General features: G+C 48.0%; 1 protein-coding gene across 1 annotated transcript in view; it reads right to left on the reverse strand.

The window, feature by feature from the left end:
• The window catches only part of TRRAP (transformation/transcription domain associated protein), a 135835-nt gene that overhangs the window by 3090 nt on the left and 114527 nt on the right, over positions 1-18218 (reverse strand). The window contains exons 61-70 of the mRNA XM_023735339.1: positions 16895-17096; positions 15043-15207; positions 13451-13541; positions 11948-12093; positions 10816-11077; positions 6693-6918; positions 5198-5415; positions 3050-3234; positions 463-666; positions 183-377 (exon numbers count right to left, since the gene is read on the reverse strand). Coding sequence (XP_023591107.1) covers positions 183-377; positions 463-666; positions 3050-3234; positions 5198-5415; positions 6693-6918; positions 10816-11077; positions 11948-12093; positions 13451-13541; positions 15043-15207; positions 16895-17096 — 1894 coding nt within the window. The remainder of the gene's footprint in view (positions 1-182; positions 378-462; positions 667-3049; positions 3235-5197; positions 5416-6692; positions 6919-10815; positions 11078-11947; positions 12094-13450; positions 13542-15042; positions 15208-16894; positions 17097-18218) is intronic.

The following is an 18218-nucleotide window of genomic DNA, read 5'->3' on the forward strand; positions in this document are numbered from 1 at the left end:
TCCTGCAGAGATTCCACTGTAAGACGGGGTCAACATAACTGTCATGCGATGGTGACTGTAGGGAAAATTACTCCTCAGTGTCAACACTTGTGGACAGGGACCATTTTAAACCCCCTTCCCCAAAAGAACCGACAACTCAGCCTTCTCTCCGTGCTGGCACATGACAAGGCACACGGGCCCACCTTGAAGTTGGGCTGGGCGAAGCACCGGGCGACAGCGATCATGGAGGCGGTCAGGGGGCCGGAGACGCCGATGGTGGTCAGGAACTCGGAGATGTTGGGGGTGAGGCGGAAAGGGACAGGGCGGTTGGCGTCCAGGTCTCCTGTCGCGTCGTTTATATCAAACCGAAAGTAAGCCACATTCAGCTTGCCGGTGTCCTGGATTCCAGAGGGAGGCGTTTCAGGAACGGAACAGCAGACAGAGACAACAAGGGACAGGGTCTGGCTGTTTAGACCAAACTACCTGAGCGATCTGTAACATCTCGGGGTTGAGTCGATTCAGGTGCAAGACGAATTCGGCAAAGCCGATCAGGGCAAGCTGGATGGTGAACATCTTCCGGAAGGTCCAGTAGTCCGTGGCGTTGGGGAACGTGTGCAGCGCCCACTCCTTAAGCATGCTGCGTGGCACCATGTTGCTCTGAACCTCCTTGAGGATGTCGCGAAGGACCTTAAAAAGAAAAGATCAGCCAATTCATAGCTCCTTTCTCTCTTTGAAATATGAATTTACCTTTAAAAAAAATTAAACTTGGAAAACCTTTCCTGACATTCACTCCATGGCTCTTCCATCCAATTCACTAATGGGTAATTTTTTTTCTTCTTCAGAAGAAAAACTCCCAAATTGTGATTTCATATTCATGTAGCACCAGCAAAGTGAGTTTCATCGACAAGTGGGTGTGTATGCAGTGTTACTGCATGACAAACAGGTGTGTATGCAGTGTTACTGGACTGCCCACAGGGATGCACACGAATAGCAACGTCCCCTCCAGGTCTCCAGGTCTTGAGTTTTTACAACGCACCAACAGAGCCATTAAAACGAAAGCCTGAGGTGCAGGATGTGTCATGTCTGTCTTACGGAGAATTTAAGTAAATGTGTGAACACCACTTCCACACTGGCTCACTACAGCGTCTACCAGGGCAGTTACCTAAAAGAGCAAAAGAACAGCTGCCATGTCAACAACATTCAATCATCTTGTGGTCCACGGATATGGGATGCTGTCCCATTTACTTAGATCTTCTTTCTAACATTTTAGCACAATTGCTATCAAAATTCCAACTGACTTATTTTTTGCAGAAACTGACAAGCTGATCCTAAAATTCATATGGAATGCAAGGGAACCAGAACAGACAAAATAGACTTGAAAAAGAACAATAATGGAGGACTCGCTTTCCAGTTTCATAACTCACTACAAAGCCACAGTCATCAAGACAGTGCGGCCCTGGCATGAGGACAGACACGCAGATCAACGACACAGAATACAGAGTCAAGAAATAAGCCCTCCATTTATGGGCAAGTGATTTTTGACAAGGATGCCAATACAATTCAGTGGGAGAAGATAGTCTTTTCAACAAGTGGTGCTGGGACAACTGGATCTCCAAGTGCAAAAGAGTGAAGTAAAACTCCATCCTCACCCCACACACAAAAATAAAATGGATCAAAGACCTAAAACTGACACTCTTAGGACAAAATACAGGAGCAAATCTTCATGACCTTGGATTGGGCAATGGTTTCTTAGATACCACACCAAAAGCACAAGCAACCAATGAAAAGAACAGATAAACTGGACTTTATCAAAATTAAAAATTTTGTACTTTGAAGGACACCACCAAGAAAGTGAAATGACGCCCCAGAGGATGGCAGACAATATTTGCAAATCATGTATCTGATAAATAATTTGTATCTAAAACATCTAAGAAGCACTTACAAATCAACAATGAAAAGACACAAAGGGCAAAGAATTGGAACAGACATTTCTCAAAAGTAGATACGCAAATAGCCAATAAGCACATGAAAAAACGCTCCAAGCCCCTACTCATTCGGGAAATTCTAATCGAAACCCTAATGAATGCCTACTTCACACCTACTAGGTGGCTATGATCAAACAGACAAACAATCAGAAGCACTGATGAGGACGTGGAGAAATCAGGACCCTCATGCATGGCTGGTCCACTCTGGAAAAGTCTGGCAGTTCCTCAAAATATTAAACATGAAAGTTACCACGTGACCCACCAATTCCACTCCTAGGTAAATATCCGAAAGAAATAAAACACATGTCCAAACAAACATCTGTACACCAGTGTTCACCAGCAGTATTATTCATAATAGCCAAAGGGTGAAAATAATCCAAACATCCATCAACTGACGAATGGATAATTAAAATTTGGCGTATTCACACGATGGAGTGTACTATTCAGCAATAAACAGGAACAAACCACTGACGTGAGGATGAACCTTGAAAAGTTAGGGTAAGTGAAAGAAGCCAGTCACAGAGAACCACAGATTGCAGAACTCCATGTATACGAGGGATCCAGAATAGGCAAATCCAGAGTCAGAAAGATCTGTGGGCTCCTTACGGAGCAGGGAGAAATGGGGAGTATCTGTTAACGGGGGTGAGGTTTCTTTTTGGAGTGATAAAAATTAGATAGTGGTGATGGTTGCACAACTCTGTGAATGTACTAAAACTCAGTGAATTGTACACTTCGTAAGAGTGAGTTTTATGGCAACTGAGTTATATCCAATAAAAGTGTTATAAAAAAAAGTGAAGGAGGAAGGAGTAGAGTCAGTGATGAAATGAACTAGGGAAGGAGGAGTGAGGAGAGGGCAGCAGCCGGGCGGTTCTGTACTGCTGTCAGCATCTCCCGCTTGACCAGGACCAACAGCCATCTAGTGACTCACAAATCTGACAAAGTCATTTTAAACCAGAAAGGCCCCCACGAGAATGTCCACTGTTTATTTCACACACACTTGTAATCAAGGCGCCAGGGCAACAAAGCAGCAGCGTGTGAAGTCCTCAGCGGAGCCTCTGGGCACCCACCCGTCCCTGACCGGGTACCTGGTGGCTGGCTTGGGTCCCCCGTGCCTGCACCGTGGCCAGTCTGTCATAGTAGCGGGAAATGGGGTTGTCGTGCTCGATGCCCTTCTTAGCACAGCGCTGCTTGTAGATCTCCACAAGGGAGAGAGAGGAGGGGTTGTCTTCCACGAGGCGCATCTGCGGGGACACGGCCACAACTCGAGGAACTGGGGAGGGTGGGAGAGAAATGCGGGGTGGTTGAGAGACAATCGACATCACCTTCCAGGAATTTCCTGGGAGCCGAAGACTCCCCGGCCCTACATGCGCACTCTGTGAGCAGAGGAAGTAAAACCAGGGGTAACCAAGAAGAACGTCTGCGACCATACCAACTCAGGGTGACACGCAGTTCAATATACAGTGATGCCTCCTGAGCTGGTTATAAACCTGTGTTTAGGACACAGATGGACAGGATTCTTTAGAAGGAATCTTAAAAAATAAAAAACGAGGAGACTCCACCAAACGCTCACTCTCCAGAGGCCTTTCTCAACGGGGCACAACAGGCCTCTAATGATGGAACTTCTCTCCCAGCTTCTAGAATGGTTACGAGCCAGCTTTGGGAGAATTAGGAAAACAGTGACTCAAACCATGTTCTGTTGTTCAGACAAGGAAAACAACCGGGGTCAATCCATAAATCCAGTTAATCTGTAAACCTCTTATCACTACACAGTGACCAACATTCAGTTTCCTGATCACCGTCCCAGCACCTGAGGTGTGGTTCATGACGCGTCGGGCCTCACCTGGTGCTAATCTGCACTGACGACAGCAGAGCACGGTGGGGAGGGAGGCCGGCTCAGGCCACCTCACTGTAACATGGCCTTGGGGAAAGTTACTGAACCGTGTGTGTCGGTCAGGCTCTTCATCCACAAAGGAGAAAAGTGACAGTACCTACCTTGTTTGTGGGTTAGATGGGATAAAAACCTTACTGAGATATTCGCTTAAGGTAATATTACTCAAGTATTTTGTTGAAATAAAGTTGGAAGAATCTGAGAGATTTCAAGAAGATGGTGGCAAAACTAAGTTTGGCCAGTGTGGGCCACAACAGTGACCTCCATGGGTAGCGCGGGAGCTATAGCTTCTACCTGCTGTCTACCATCGTCCTGAGGCCCCACTGGCCAGACTCGGGCAGTGCAGGCCCGGTGCGCCCAATGTGTCTGACTTCTGGCAGACAGGGACGCTGACAGCAGCCTAATGTCCGCTAAGCCACAGCTGTCGGCTTATGGCTGCGCTTCAACCCGTACAACAATTCTAAAAGGCTTCCAGTGCGTATTTTTGGACTATAATTTAGTGCTAGGAGAGTCTGTTTCTTTAGAAGAAGCAAAGGCACTCAGTCACTCACAGTTGGACTTACGTACATGCTAGAATGCACACAGCTGTCTATGGTGCATCCCAAGCTCATTCTACTTGTTTTTTTAATCTACTTCTTATTTTGGGATCCTGAACTCAAGGGTCAGAGATCCTAGGTCCAAATGGGTTGTATTAACCTCGGCTCTCAAAATATTTGACAGTAGGCACTGCAATGGGCTCCTAGCCTCAGTGCACTAAGATATCTCAGCAATGGCCCTCTTCCTGGGTGGAATTTCAGGGGTCTCGTCTATGTCCCTGGTACAAACAGAAACTGGGCACTCGCAGTTCTGTGAAGACCTCACTCAAAGGCTGCTGCTTCTCAGTTACCGGTTACCACTCAGCCAAGCTTCCCGTGGCCTTCACAGGGCTCCCTGGCTGTCCCGTTGTCTTCTATGTCCCCCCAGGAAGCAAACCAGCACACCTGCACATTGCAGCACACCCCGGGAGGAGCTCCTGGGCCTCACTCAGAGCTGGAGTGTGACGATGACACCCAGTAACAAGCCTCGGCCCAGCCCAGGCCTTGCTGAAGCAAAGAAGGTGCCCGGTGAGGTACCAGCGGCGGTGCACACGGGCTCAGCACTGCCTTCCCTGGACGCGCTGCGCTCTGTGGAGCTGGGAGAGACCCTCACGTCTCAGCAAGGAGCCTGGAGGCAAGAGATGCTCGCTCGGGAGCAGGGCTGCAGGGACCTGCTCCTCGTGCCAAGGCCACCTCCTCCTGGTGCAGGTTAGTGCGTACTCAGGTGCTGAGGGAGCAAGGACGCAGAATCCCGCCTGCAGCCCGCATACCTGTGAAGAACAGGTGCCTCTTGGTGGTCTCCTTCCTCTTCTCCAGGCAGGGGTTCAGCAGGCGCAGCAGCTGCAGCACGCGCTCCTCCCGGCGTGACTCAGTCAGGCAGGCATCGTTCATGACGAGGTACGGGTAGATCTTGCCATTGTGCCCGCGGATGTACAGCCTCCGGGCTGCGGTGTTGTGCTTCTGCACGATCTCCACCCTGGGCATGAACCTGCCGGGACATGACAGTGGGCACAAGCACCAGGGCTCCAGTCCCACCCTGGTCTCTGAGAAGAAAACGGAGCCTCATAGAAACAGTGCTCAGCACAGCGGCACGGGCAACATGCCTCTGTTTACTTAATGACACTCCTCCTCGTCCTGACCGGGATGCAGTCCTGAATCATGGAGAACCGTGCACCATGGAATGAAATGCTGCCTGGTCCTGCAACATGCCCATGATCGAGTACAGACAGGACCATTGCAATCCATAAGGTTTTCTTTGGCTGATTTTTGGAAGTAATCACCAGGCCTTTCTTCCTAGTTTGTCTAAGTCTATAAACTCTACAGAAGCTGTTCAGCATCACAGCAACACGCAAGCCTCCAGTGACGGACAAGTGGTGGCTGTGCATGAGGTGCATTGGCCGGGAATTGAACCCGGATCTCCTGCATGGAAGGTAAAAATTCTACCACTGAACCATCTACTGGTACAATATTTTACAATACAGGAGTCCCTGTGTCGTGCAAATGGTTAGCATGCTTGGTTGCTAACTACAGGTTGGAGGTTCAAGTCCACCCAGAGTCTCCTTGGAAGAAAGGCCTCGCAATCAACCTGCAAAAAATCAGCCATTGAAAACCCTACGGAGTGCAGTTCTACTCTAACACATATGCAGTCAGTTTTTATTTCATGAAACAGGGAAAAAAGCACAACAACGGGAAAATGAAAGGTGGAGAGAAGATGCAGCTAGAGTTTCAAAGAAATTGTGCCACAGGGTCCAATTTCAGTAGCTGAAAACGGGCCACTAGCCTGGCTTCGAGGATGCCAGCAGCAGGAAGCTGGGGCCCCAGGGTCTGGATGTCAGGGCAGGGGAGGTGACCAAGCCCTGCCCCGAGGAGCCAGCGTGGGGACGGGCCCACCCTCGCCTGCACTCTCTCGTTGTAGGCCTCGCCACTGAGGACAGAGAGGAAACACAGCCATGTATCAGGGGAAGCCTCCTCAAAGCACTTTCTATATTTAAAATGAGAAGCAACACACACCAGTAAATTTTACAGTTTTCTGATTCTGTTCTCAGTGCTGCACTTCAAGGGTTTCAGGACTAGAAAACTTTACATTTTACTAAGTTCTATGGTCATTCAGAAAAAGGGTCTTCTGAAAGCAAACACTTTATCTCCCTAGTCGAGACACCTAACCCATGAGTTAGCTCAAGCTCAGGCTGGAGGGAAGGGTAAAGGGCCAACATGGGGTCTGCAGGCTGCGCTGGCGCTGCCGGGGCCAAGCCCAGGCCTGCTCACCGAGCGATCTTGATATAATAATGTGTCGGCTTCGGCATCAGAAACTCCCCAGGAATTTCGACTTCAGCGGTTTGCGCCGAGAAATTGCTGAGAAAGCGGCACTTCTCTTCGATGAGGAAGAATTTTGGAAGTTGCTTGGTCTTGGCCTCCAGGATTTTAATCCATTTCTTCAGTTTAGAAATAAGGTTATGAAGCTTCATGGATCCGGGAACACTGAAGTCAAAATCTTCAAAATAAACACAATTAAAAACACTTGTAATTGTCTGGGTCCCTTCTAATAGACCATCAGTTGCTGCTCACACACCTGTCAGCTGCAAACGGGCAAGTTTTACAGAGTCTGCAACAAAACATGCCAAGTCCCTCCTCTGTCAAGTGTAACTTCAGGCCTGAAAGACCAAGCAGAGCCACGTTATGGGCCTCCTGGATGCCCGCCCGGCCAGGGGCACAACCTCAAACTCAAGACGCCAATGCGGAACTTTGTCCTGAACGTAACAGGTCTCTCCTGTGGGGTGACGTGGCTGAGGTGGGCAATCAGGCCCCCAGGGCCTCATGGGGCGGTGAGCCCTCAGGAAGGTGCTAGGAGCTTGTGGGCAGCGGGTGAACCCCAACAACAGGCAGCCCACCTCATCCCGGCACAAAGGCCCCTCAAGGTCCTGTCACACAGCGGTTCAGCAGCACCGCCCTGAACACAAGCACCCACAGTGAGCAGAGGCCCCAGATCAAAAGCCAGAACAGTAACAGTAACAGATATGAGGTGAGGGGAGAGAAAAGAAACCATCCAGGAGAGCCCTAAATTGTATGCGAGCAAGCTAGGAGGAATCAAGGCAAGAAATCAAAATGACAAAAATGGAAAACCATGCACTTTTCATAAATACATTAAAAAAAAAAAACACTGCCATCGCGTCAATTCCAACTCACAGTGACCCTATAGGACAGAGTAGAACTGCCCCATAGGGTTTCCAAGGAGCACCTGGTGGATTTGAACTACCGACCTTTTGGTTAGCAGCCATAGCTCTTAACCACTATGCCACCAGGGTTTCCACTTTCCATACAGACAATTGCCCCAGCCTGGGACAGCGTGCTAACGACAGACCTTCCTACGTGTGGTGATTCCAGGAGGGGACTGACATGTTTTTAAAGAAGTTTTAAAGTATAATTGACCTTTTAATATTGAGTCTCAGTAAAATCTGAAAAATCTATTAATTAGGATTTCATTTTTTTAATTATATGAAAAGCATAGACAAAAAAATAAATAAGATTTTACTGAGACTCAATATTAAAAGGTCAATAATACTTTAGAAGTCCTTCTCTAAAAACACATCACTCCCCTCCTGGATTAGCACCACATGTGGGAGGTCCTCTCATTAGCATGCGGTCCCAGGCTGGGGTAAGCGGACTGCCTCTGTGGTGAACGCTGGGCCCCGTGGAGCCAAGAGGGCCCTGTCCTTGTTCTGCCTCAGACCAGGGCTGACTGCAAGGGGAACAAAGGCCGTGGCTCTCCAGCACCTCCCCTCCAAGTGGATCTGAAACCCTCCCTCTGCATACTCATTTGCCCAGAGTTTACTTCAGATGCCACCACGGGAGGTGACGCTGAGAGGGTGGCTCTGGACGGCACAGGCCCTGCCAACCCCATCTCGCCTCCTCAGAGCCCCAGGAGCCTGGCAGGGGCACAGCCTCCTTATCCACCTTCCCCCTCTGCAGAAGCAGATCAGAGCTCAACAGACAGAAGACGACTGAGGCGTCCACCAAATCAGCTTAGAACAAGAAATCAGAGTGCAGGTGCTGTCCACGAAAGGAGCCCAGGGCACATTCACCTGCACAAAGTCGGCCCCATGTGCTCAGCTTCCCTCCACTCCCTCGGGCAAAACGGCCCAGAAGAGAGCCTGGGGGTCTGCCTGGGGCTAGGGCTGCAGCAGGCGCCACTGTGTGAAGGCTGGGGCAGACCCGCTGCGGACTGCTTAGAAGACACAAGCACACAGACCCTGCACGCTGTTTCTCGGGCAGGTTCAATGATCATGAAGGTGATTTTGTTGTCAGATGCCAACTCCAGACACTAGCCCCCAGGGAAGCACACTGTGAGGTGCAGGACTTGAGCCCAGCTGGGGGCGCTACACAGACCCAAATCCCAGCCACCCACTCACCAGCAACATAACATCATGGCACTACACGACCTCTCAGAGCCTCATCTTTCTCGGGCAGAGCAGGAACAGGAACAATAAAGAACACCTAAGCGTTCGACCACCAGCCAAATGGCTGGCAGTTCAAACCCACCCAACGGCACTGAGGAAGACAGGCCTGGCGATCTCCTTCAGAAAGGTCAGCCCTGAAAACCCTATGGAGCAGAGCTACTCTGCAGAATTGACTCAAGGGCAGCTAACAACACCAACATCCTGTGAGATGAAGTGTAATGCGGTGGCACACACAGGGCCCTCACCTCACTGTTGACACCTGGCCCAGAGTTTGGTGTCTGGTCATCACTGTCCACATATGAATTTAACCATATACAGATGTCATCCGTTTTAGAGAAGTCAATGTTTTTTCAATGGAGTTTTGTCTGGCTTCCCTTTAACACTGAGCTACATCCTCTCTGAAACTTGCTACAATCTGAGCTTGGCCAGAAGCTTCACTAACCGTCTTCTTTTGGGTTTCAGTTTGTGATTTTTTTTATGAAAATCACACAGCTGATGTGCCCCATACCTCCCCCTCTATCTCAGCCTCCACTTCACTCAGTTATCTGGATGTCTTAAGACCTACTGTATATCAATTTTTTTTTTAAAGTAAAATATGATGGTTCTGTTAAACATTCATCTGAGACTCTCTTTCAGAAAAGAAAAGGCCGCATGTCAAAGGAAGGTCACAAAGAACTATTCCAAGATGAGGAAAGCATTTCCCTGTTGGGCGTGAGGGCACCCCTCAGCCGTGTGTTTCAAACAGCACCTGCCTCAGGTGATGGCTAGTTCATTCCATGACAGCTTCAGCCTTACGGCGACGCCACGTTACCCTTCATGCCCAACGTGCACGCCAAGAGCTGGAGACCAGCACGAAAGCCCACTGGGAAGACGGTGGGGCACACACTGCATTTCAGACGGATTTAAAATAAGCCATGGCTGCTACTGCAAAGTATCCTTTCCAGTTAACAGGATAAATGTCTTCTTCCACATTATTTCAACCTACTTGACGTACATACATACTTTTAACTGTGTTCTTGAAGATACAGTGAGTCTTGAAAAGATACTTTAAACATCTAGAACCACGAACCATCTATTCGAGGTTTAACGTATCAGTAAGAAGTGTTCCAAAGACAGCTACAAAAACAGCCAATAAGCAGAAACGTTTCCTTTGGCTCCAGGACGTTTTACCAGACGAGTCTTGTTTTCATATGACAGCTACTCATACATGGCCAGACACGCAAGGGACAAAAGCCTGCAAGTTACTCGTGCACCTGGATGCCTTGTCTGGTGCCTGGTGCTCAGGGCAGGAGAGCGCCCACCATGGGCTTCCTTAGTCCAGAGAGGAGGCAGGAGGAGGGTGGGACAGACACGCACCAGCTCCTCCAGATGTGACCCTGCGGGTGTGGGCACAGCCCTGGGGTGGGCACACAGGTGCACGGGGAGGGTTAGGACCTCTATCAACAAATGAAGGAACTCGGGTACGTGGAAGAGCCAGGACTGGAACTACTGTGGGTCCAGGAAAAGGCATGAACCTGAACTAGGAGCAAGCATTGAAAACACAATCTACACGTTGTTTCACCACCAGAACCCACCTAAGTTTATACTGTCAGCTCAAGCCTTGCACCTTTGAACCCCACGGCCATACCTGACACTGGTTCCCGCCAAAACCAAGTGAAGGAAGGGATGAGAGAAGGCGAGAGGGTGGCTCAGCTGTAAACGTAACCCCTGACTTGGGGCAGGGCGGCTCTGGCTCTAACACCCCAGTCCTCCTCCACTGGAGGAGGAGTCTACCATCTCAGGCTGGTGACAGTGATGGCGTCCATCTGTGCTGTCAGCCTGGGTTTTAAACAGAGGCTGCCCAGTGCCCCACAGTGACCGTGATAATGACAACGAATGATGCACCTGCTTTAATGTTACAGAGTGCGAGAAGCAGTGAGTGGAGCAAAACTCACCAGTTGTGAACTGGCCTTTCAGCTTCTGGAAGACGGGGTCCTGGGCAGTGGCCTGGGCCCGCCGGGCAAGAGACTCCGAGGCCGCGCTGGAGAACATGGTAGACACGTTGGACACGTTCTCCAGGCCCACCCCAAACGTGCTCACCAGCTTCTTGACAAAATTGAGCGTGTGGGGGGTGATCTTGGCATCAGACACAGCTCCACTTTTCTCAAACGCAACTGAGTAGCACTTGGCTAGGCCCTGCTGCAGCTGCCTGAGAACCTGTGGAAGGATCCCAGAGACGTCTCATAAAACAGCTCTCGCTGTAAGCGAGCAACCAAAACACCCTTATCCGTACAGCCCCCATCACCACCAGGGCTGTTTCTGTGTCCACCCGCGGCCTGGCACACAGTGGGCATGAAATTGATGGGGCGCCTACGTGTGTGACACCGTGAGCTGGTGTTTTTAACAGTGAGGAGTCCAAAATGTTAAACCCTCCCGCCTACAAACAAAAAAAACTCTTGTAGTCATATGCATACCCTCCTGTTAGTTAAGCATGGACAAATGTGGTTTTCAGCCAGCTTTGTTCTTACCACCATGTGTGTGTGTGCACGCACACAGAAGCTCTCCAGTAATAACTAGAAGCTGGCCCTGTGGCCCACCCAGATCAATGTCTGGGCAATAAAGGCTTGACCGTTTTCACATCATCTTAATCAAAACCATCAGTGAGAGGTAGCCAGGCCACTGTGTACTGCACTGGGGCAGTCCTCGTCTTGGGGGGTTCACTGTGACCCCACCCAGCTCCAGCCCATGCCCTACACTGCCCCCTGGCGATGTTCAGTGATTGAACTCACTGATGTGACCCAGGGAAGCGCTTTAACTACAAGTGCCTTTCTCTACTTCATCTGCTTCAAATACTTACGCTCACACGCAGAATAAACTACTTGCCTAATCTGTAATTAAATTCAACAGTAAAATTGTTTTATGAAATGACCAGGCGGCTGACTCTCAAGGCAACACAGCTACGAGAGCACGGAGCACCACAGGCCCCGTGTGAGCGGTTGGTGCCCCAGCCCACACTGGTACCTCCTCAAAGCACGGAGCACCACAGGCCCCGCGAGAGCAGCCAGCGCCCCAGCCCGCATCCGGTACCTCCTCGTGCCAGTTCTCCCGAAACCAGACCATCTGGTCGACGATGCCCTCCAGGGATGACAGCAGGGTGGGGTGCAGCTCCCGCTGCATGTGCATGATTCGGCTGCAGCGCCACATGGGGGCCGTGGCTCTTATGGGCCCTGGATCTGATGCAGAATGGGACTGGTTACCCACTGAACTGGGCTGCTGCTGTCCAGAATCTGAGAGCAACACACACAACGCCAATGTCAGCGCCACACTGACCACGTGAGAGCTCAGTGCTCCACGGGACCCACCAGCCACAGGAACGCGGGTTCCTGACGGTGCGCTACACACCAAGGCCGCTGCTCCCTGGCAAGCAGGAGACCGCCCTGCTCCGGGAGGGCAGGCCAAGGGGCGAGGGGATGACGAGCGTGCTTGTCTATACCCTCGCTTCACACGGCTCTGTGCACGTGCCCAGAGATAAAGCAAAATACAGCAAAGTGCTAACTGGTGAATCCAGGTGAGGGTACCCAAGTATTCACTGTACTCTCAACCTTTCCCTAAGTGTGACTGTTTTTAAAATGAAATGTTTGGAAGAATATTTCACAATAGATTCCTTGCTACTATAGAATCTAAGTCTTTGCTACTACGGCATCGAGAATCTAAAATAAGCGTATCTATAAAAACACATCTTTTATCTAGGAAAGTAAAACCATGTACGTAAGTTATATTCTTGAAAAATACAGTCACTTGCTCTATGGGAAATAGATTGTAGATGCCCTAATGCCCCCTTTTCCGGCCTCAGCTAAGTCTTAGAACTAAAAAAAATCTCAGTTTTAATAGAAAACATGAATCTATTTAAGTAGACTCTGCGGAGATTAGAGCTGAAACATGCAGTACAACCCGCTAACCCACCCGTTGGCTAGCAGGCGACATAACCACATAACCAGTGAATGAAGCTGTGTTCTTAGGAAGACTCTGGCCTCGTGGCATGAACAACTGGGTGTTAAAACAGTTAAGTGAAGCAGTCAGTACTTTAGCTCTTTAGAAAGTACCATGCTTAGCAAGTTAATTGACACCGTTAAATAAGTTATTTCTTTACATACTAGGACTATTCAATATAGATTCTTAAAATCTTGTATCCTGACTTAATTCTTACAAACACCTGCTAAGATTGCTTTATACGGCAATTCTTGTGACAGCTGAAGATATTCCTTATAACCAAAACAACAGATACATGTAGTAACTGACATTTATACTGCTCACTGGGATGCGTTTATAACTAACGAGGCAAGTTAAATTTTATAATTTTCTGTAGCTACAAACTTCATGTACTTTTCCTACTTAATGGATCCAATCATTCAGGTAAATAAATGTCTTTCTATTGTAGCCAGGGAGAACTGCAGACTTCACCAGGGATCATACTCTGCCTTCCAGCCCCATGTGTCCCTCACTGGCTAAAGACAGGACTGGCCCGTGTGCCAGGCAGTGAGCTCAGGGCGGGGTGTGCCTGCCGCCCCCGCATCCCCCCCGCCGACCTACCGCTCTTATAGCGCTCTCGCTGCTCGATCTTCAGTGTCAGGTACAGAGTCCGGATGGGGAAGTAGACAGCTTGCGGATACACGCGTCCCACCTGCTCAGAGACATGGGGTAGCAGCACCTCTCATCACTGTGCCTCTCGATGGAGACAAGATCACAGCCAACTGGCATTTGTACAAAACTGACACCAAGTCATGAATGGGAGGTAAACCCGGCACCAGTGACCTCGCACATGAGGCCTGACTCATCGGCAGGCAGGAGATCTAGTTTAGCTTTAAGAGACCCGACGAAGATCAAACTGGTGCATTTCACCCATTCTGCCAAGGACTACCAGTGACAGAGAAACCACGTTTTTACTTTACTCGGTAAACTGAGGAAGGCAAAATGCACAAGTCCCTGGATCTTCCTCAGGCGAATAACAGGAGAAAACGTTTATGTATTATAAAAAAAGCGTCACCACCACTGAGTCTTTGTATTAGGTGCAGTGCGCTGGGAATTGTGAACTAACTCTAGTTAACTGACAACTAGGCCTGTCAGCAAATAGCTTTACTTTGCATAACTGCAGCAAGGACAACGTCCAGTTAAGGGAAGAAACGCCATTTTTACCAAACTAGGGTTTCATGGCTCCTCCATAGACAAGTGGATGTTATCCTGTTACTCTCGCCCTTCAAAATGTGAAAATGAAGAAAAACAATTTCTAACTGCCACAGGTCACCAGGTGGTGGCTGTGTACATTAAGACATGCTTGATGAATGACACCACCAAACGGCTGGAACTTCACCCAAACAGAGCAGCGCTAAGCAAAAGGCCAGTACCCGGAACACAGCTACAGCGTCTCCAGGAAAAAACAAAACCACCTCTGAGTCCCACGCTAATGATGTACCATGTAAAGAGCAACAATGATGTGCGGCATTCTAAAATACATGGCTACTGTGCTAGTCACTCACAAAGAGTTACGTTATCTTTGTGATTTTATGAGAGTAAGCGCAGTCAAAGGTACTGCATCCCAGATCCAACTGCATCCAAGTTTCTACTGTTTTGGGCCTTCTTCTACACTTTTCACAGGAGAGGAACATTCTGGAACCCTTACCAAACTATAGTCTGTCCAACTCCCCAGCCGCACCCCCAGTCCCACAACCTTCAACATCAGCTGACCTGTACAAAGGGCAACAATCACCGCAATCATGGGTCAGTTTTAGTCTTAATAAAACCTCCAAAAAGGATGACAGGAAATCAAATACAATACACCAACTGGACACACACTTCACGGTGAGTAACTCTCAGAGTAGCCATTAGTAATCTGACATTTTAACAGAATGTTCGTTTGACTTGCATCACGTGTGGAAAGATGCTTAAGTAAAGACATTTTCATTGTAATACTGCAACATTCTATCAGATATTGCATATTCTACATTCTTCTGTATTGTTATATTCTTCACTAACTTTTGATTGTGCTTAAGATACAGTGACACCCAAACACTTAAATCTCTTTGATCATTTTCAATACTTTGAGCATGCAAGTTTTCTTTCCGGAAAAAAGGAATGTGGAATGAAGACAGGACTGTTATGTGATGAAGACGTGGTACTGCTCCCACCTGACTAATGAGGTTCAGGAGCAGCTTGCCCTCTGAGCCGACCAGGCAGGTCAGCAGCTGCGGGATCCAGGCCAGCCACTGGATGGGCGGCACCCCGATGCAGTACTTGTCCACAGCGTCGGCCAGAGTGTTTTTGTCGTCATCAAAACTCAATAGCCACAGCACCTAAGACAGAAACAATAACTCTGGAGTTGTATAAGAATTCTGAGGCCTTTAATCAAATGACTTTTTTCCAACATTAAAATACCACACAGAGTAGCTTTATTGACAAGTGGAAAATTATCTACAAAAGGGCCAACAATATTGCTAAAGCTAACATATAAACCTTACAGCATGAATGAAAACTAAATTTGAATGTCATTTTCATTTTGATTATTTTTAGCGACAAATCACTAACAGGCTAGCGATGGCCAGTTACCTGACGGTGACAAGAAGCTAGGGCCTGCCAAACTGCTAATTCAAAACGCGTGCTCTAACCAAAACAAAATGGAGTTTTGCTAACAATCTTGAATGAACACCAGCCTTGGATCACGCAGCCACACGTGGGCAGCCTAGCACTCACAAAATGTCATAAACCATTACGTCTAGAAGTCAGTAATTTTGGAATCAGGCATTTAGACAGTTACTATAGCTGCTGGTGTTTCTACTTTGTTGTGTGCCATGGGGTCGATTCTGACTCATAGCAACCCCACGTGACAAGAGCAGAACTGTCCCATAGGGCTTTCTACACTGTGATCCTTACAGGAACAGATTGCCAGGTCTCTCTCTCACAGAGCTGCTGAGTGGATTCGACTGGCCAGCCTTTTAGTTAGCAGCCAAGCACTTAACCATTTCACCAGGACTCCTATAGTTGGCTGCAACTACTAAGTGCTAACGTACACCTGAAAATCTGACAGTAAATCAAGGAATTCTAAAAAAAACCCAAAACCTTATATGGACAAAACAAAAAAGATAGGTTTTCTACAAGAACAAATTCTGGGTTCATTCGTTTCGCAGGAGGGAAGAGAAGGAGCAACACTGCAGAAGGAACCCCAATCTGAAGTGATCGTTCATCTATGAGCACTTACTGACCCTCTGCCCTGTGTCTGGTGCTGTGCTGGGGACGGTGTGGGGGAGGGGACCAGCAGTGGCCCCAGCCTCCCCTTAGGACTGTGACCCCATAGCTGAGATACTGTAGGTTCTACCTCCAGACACCCTGTGTCAGCCCATAGGAATTGCATCCAGCCTGACATCCCACAGAGAACAGGACTTGGAGTCCTGACACCTGACTCCAGTCCAGGTTTTGTCACTGGAAAAGTCCTGGGGCCCTAAGTGTGTCTGGTTTTCTCCGCTTTAAAAGACGACAATGCGTGCACAACACGGATGAACCTTGAAAACATCATACTGAGCAAAATAAGTCATCGCAAAAGGACAAATACTGTATGATCTCACTTATATGAAATAAATGTACAGAAACCAAAGATTATTAACGGCTGCCAAGGCTGGGAGGGAAGGAGGGGAAAGGGAGTTTTTCCTCAGGAGGCACTGAGTTTATGTTAATGATGGTAGAATGATTTGGAAAAGGACAGCAAGAATGGTTGCACAACAGGAAGAATGTAATCAATGCCAGTGAACTGTACAGGCAGAAATCGTTGAGTTGCTGACTGTTTTGCTATGTATTATTTTCAGCACAATTAAAAAAAAAAAAGAGCAAGAGAGAGAGAACTATGGAAGACATCTCAGCAGTGGGAATGAAGAGCTAAGGCCTGACCGAGCCTCACACCAGCATGGATTATGAAATAACAGCTAAGTCTCATCTAAACTTGAGGGCTGCCAGGTGGGCTCTGGGCCGAGTGATCTCATCCGGCCTCACCTTGGCCAGGTACTTCCTGGATTTGCTCTCATTTTGGTGCCGACATGCGTGCAGGTAGCAGGTAATGGCAGACACGCCGAGGTGCAGCTGCCGCTCCTTCACGAAGATGTTCTCCAGATAGTCGCCCCACATGGCCCACGCCTTCACCAGCACGTCGTGCATCTGCACGGCCGCAGAGAAGGCTTTGTTTGCTTCCTCAGACCTGCGAGAAGACACAAAACCAAAGGGTGTATTTTTCATTAAACGGAGGTGAATTCATGTAACATAAAAGTAACCATTTTCAAATGTACATTTTGGTGGCATCTAGTACATTCACGGTGCTGTGTAACCATCACCTGTATCAAGTTCCAAACAATTTCGTCAGCTCAAAAGAGCACCCAGTGCCCAGTAAGCACTCACTGCCCATTTGCCCGTCCTCCAGCCCGAGACCAGCGATCTGCTTTCTGTCTCTACGGATGTGCCTATTCTGGGTATTTCATATCAACAGAATCATATGACACGTGGCCTTTGGGTCTGGCTTCTTTTACTCAGCATCGTGTTTTCAAGGTTTATCCATGTTGCAGCATCAATCGGAACTTCATTCCTTTTTAGGGTTTAATTATATTCCCTTGTAGGGTGCAGTGATTAAGCACTGGGCTAACCGAAAGGTCAGCACTTCAAATCCACCAGCCACTCCTTGAAAACTCTATGCGGCAGTTCTACTCTGTCCTACAGGGTCGCTATGAGTCAGAATTGAATCGATGGTGATGGGTTTGGTTTTTTGGTATGTATATACCACATTTTGTCTGTCCATTTGAATTTTTGCGTTGTTTGCACTTGTTGGCTATTGTGAATAAGGCTGCAACAAACAGTCAAAGCACAAGTATTTGTCTGAGTTCCTGTTATTAGTTCGTTTGGTTACATAATCTAAAAGGAGAATTGCCAGGTCATACGGTAACACCCCGTTTAACTTTCTAAGGAATTACCAAACACCTATATTAAAAGAAGAAAGATCACAAATCAATAATCTAACCTTCCACTTTAAGAGAAAAAAAAAAAAGAGAGAAAACAATACACTTAAATCAAGTAGAAGAAAGGGAGATCAGAGCAGAAACAAATGAACTGGACTACAGAGAATACAAAAAATCTGATACCAAGGTGGGTTCTTTAAAAAGATCAATGAAACTGACAACCCTTTAGCTAGATTAACTAAGAAAAAAAAAGAGAAGACTCAAATTACTAAAACGAGAAATAAAAGAGGGAATGTTCCTACTGACCTTAGAGAAATTAAAAAAAAAAAAAAAAAATTAAGGGGATACTATGAACAAATGTACACCAACAAATT

This window comes from Trichechus manatus, unplaced genomic scaffold (assembly GCF_000243295.1).
Source record: "Trichechus manatus latirostris isolate Lorelei unplaced genomic scaffold, TriManLat1.0 scaffold00077, whole genome shotgun sequence".
Lineage (NCBI taxonomy): Eukaryota > Metazoa > Chordata > Mammalia > Sirenia > Trichechidae > Trichechus > Trichechus manatus.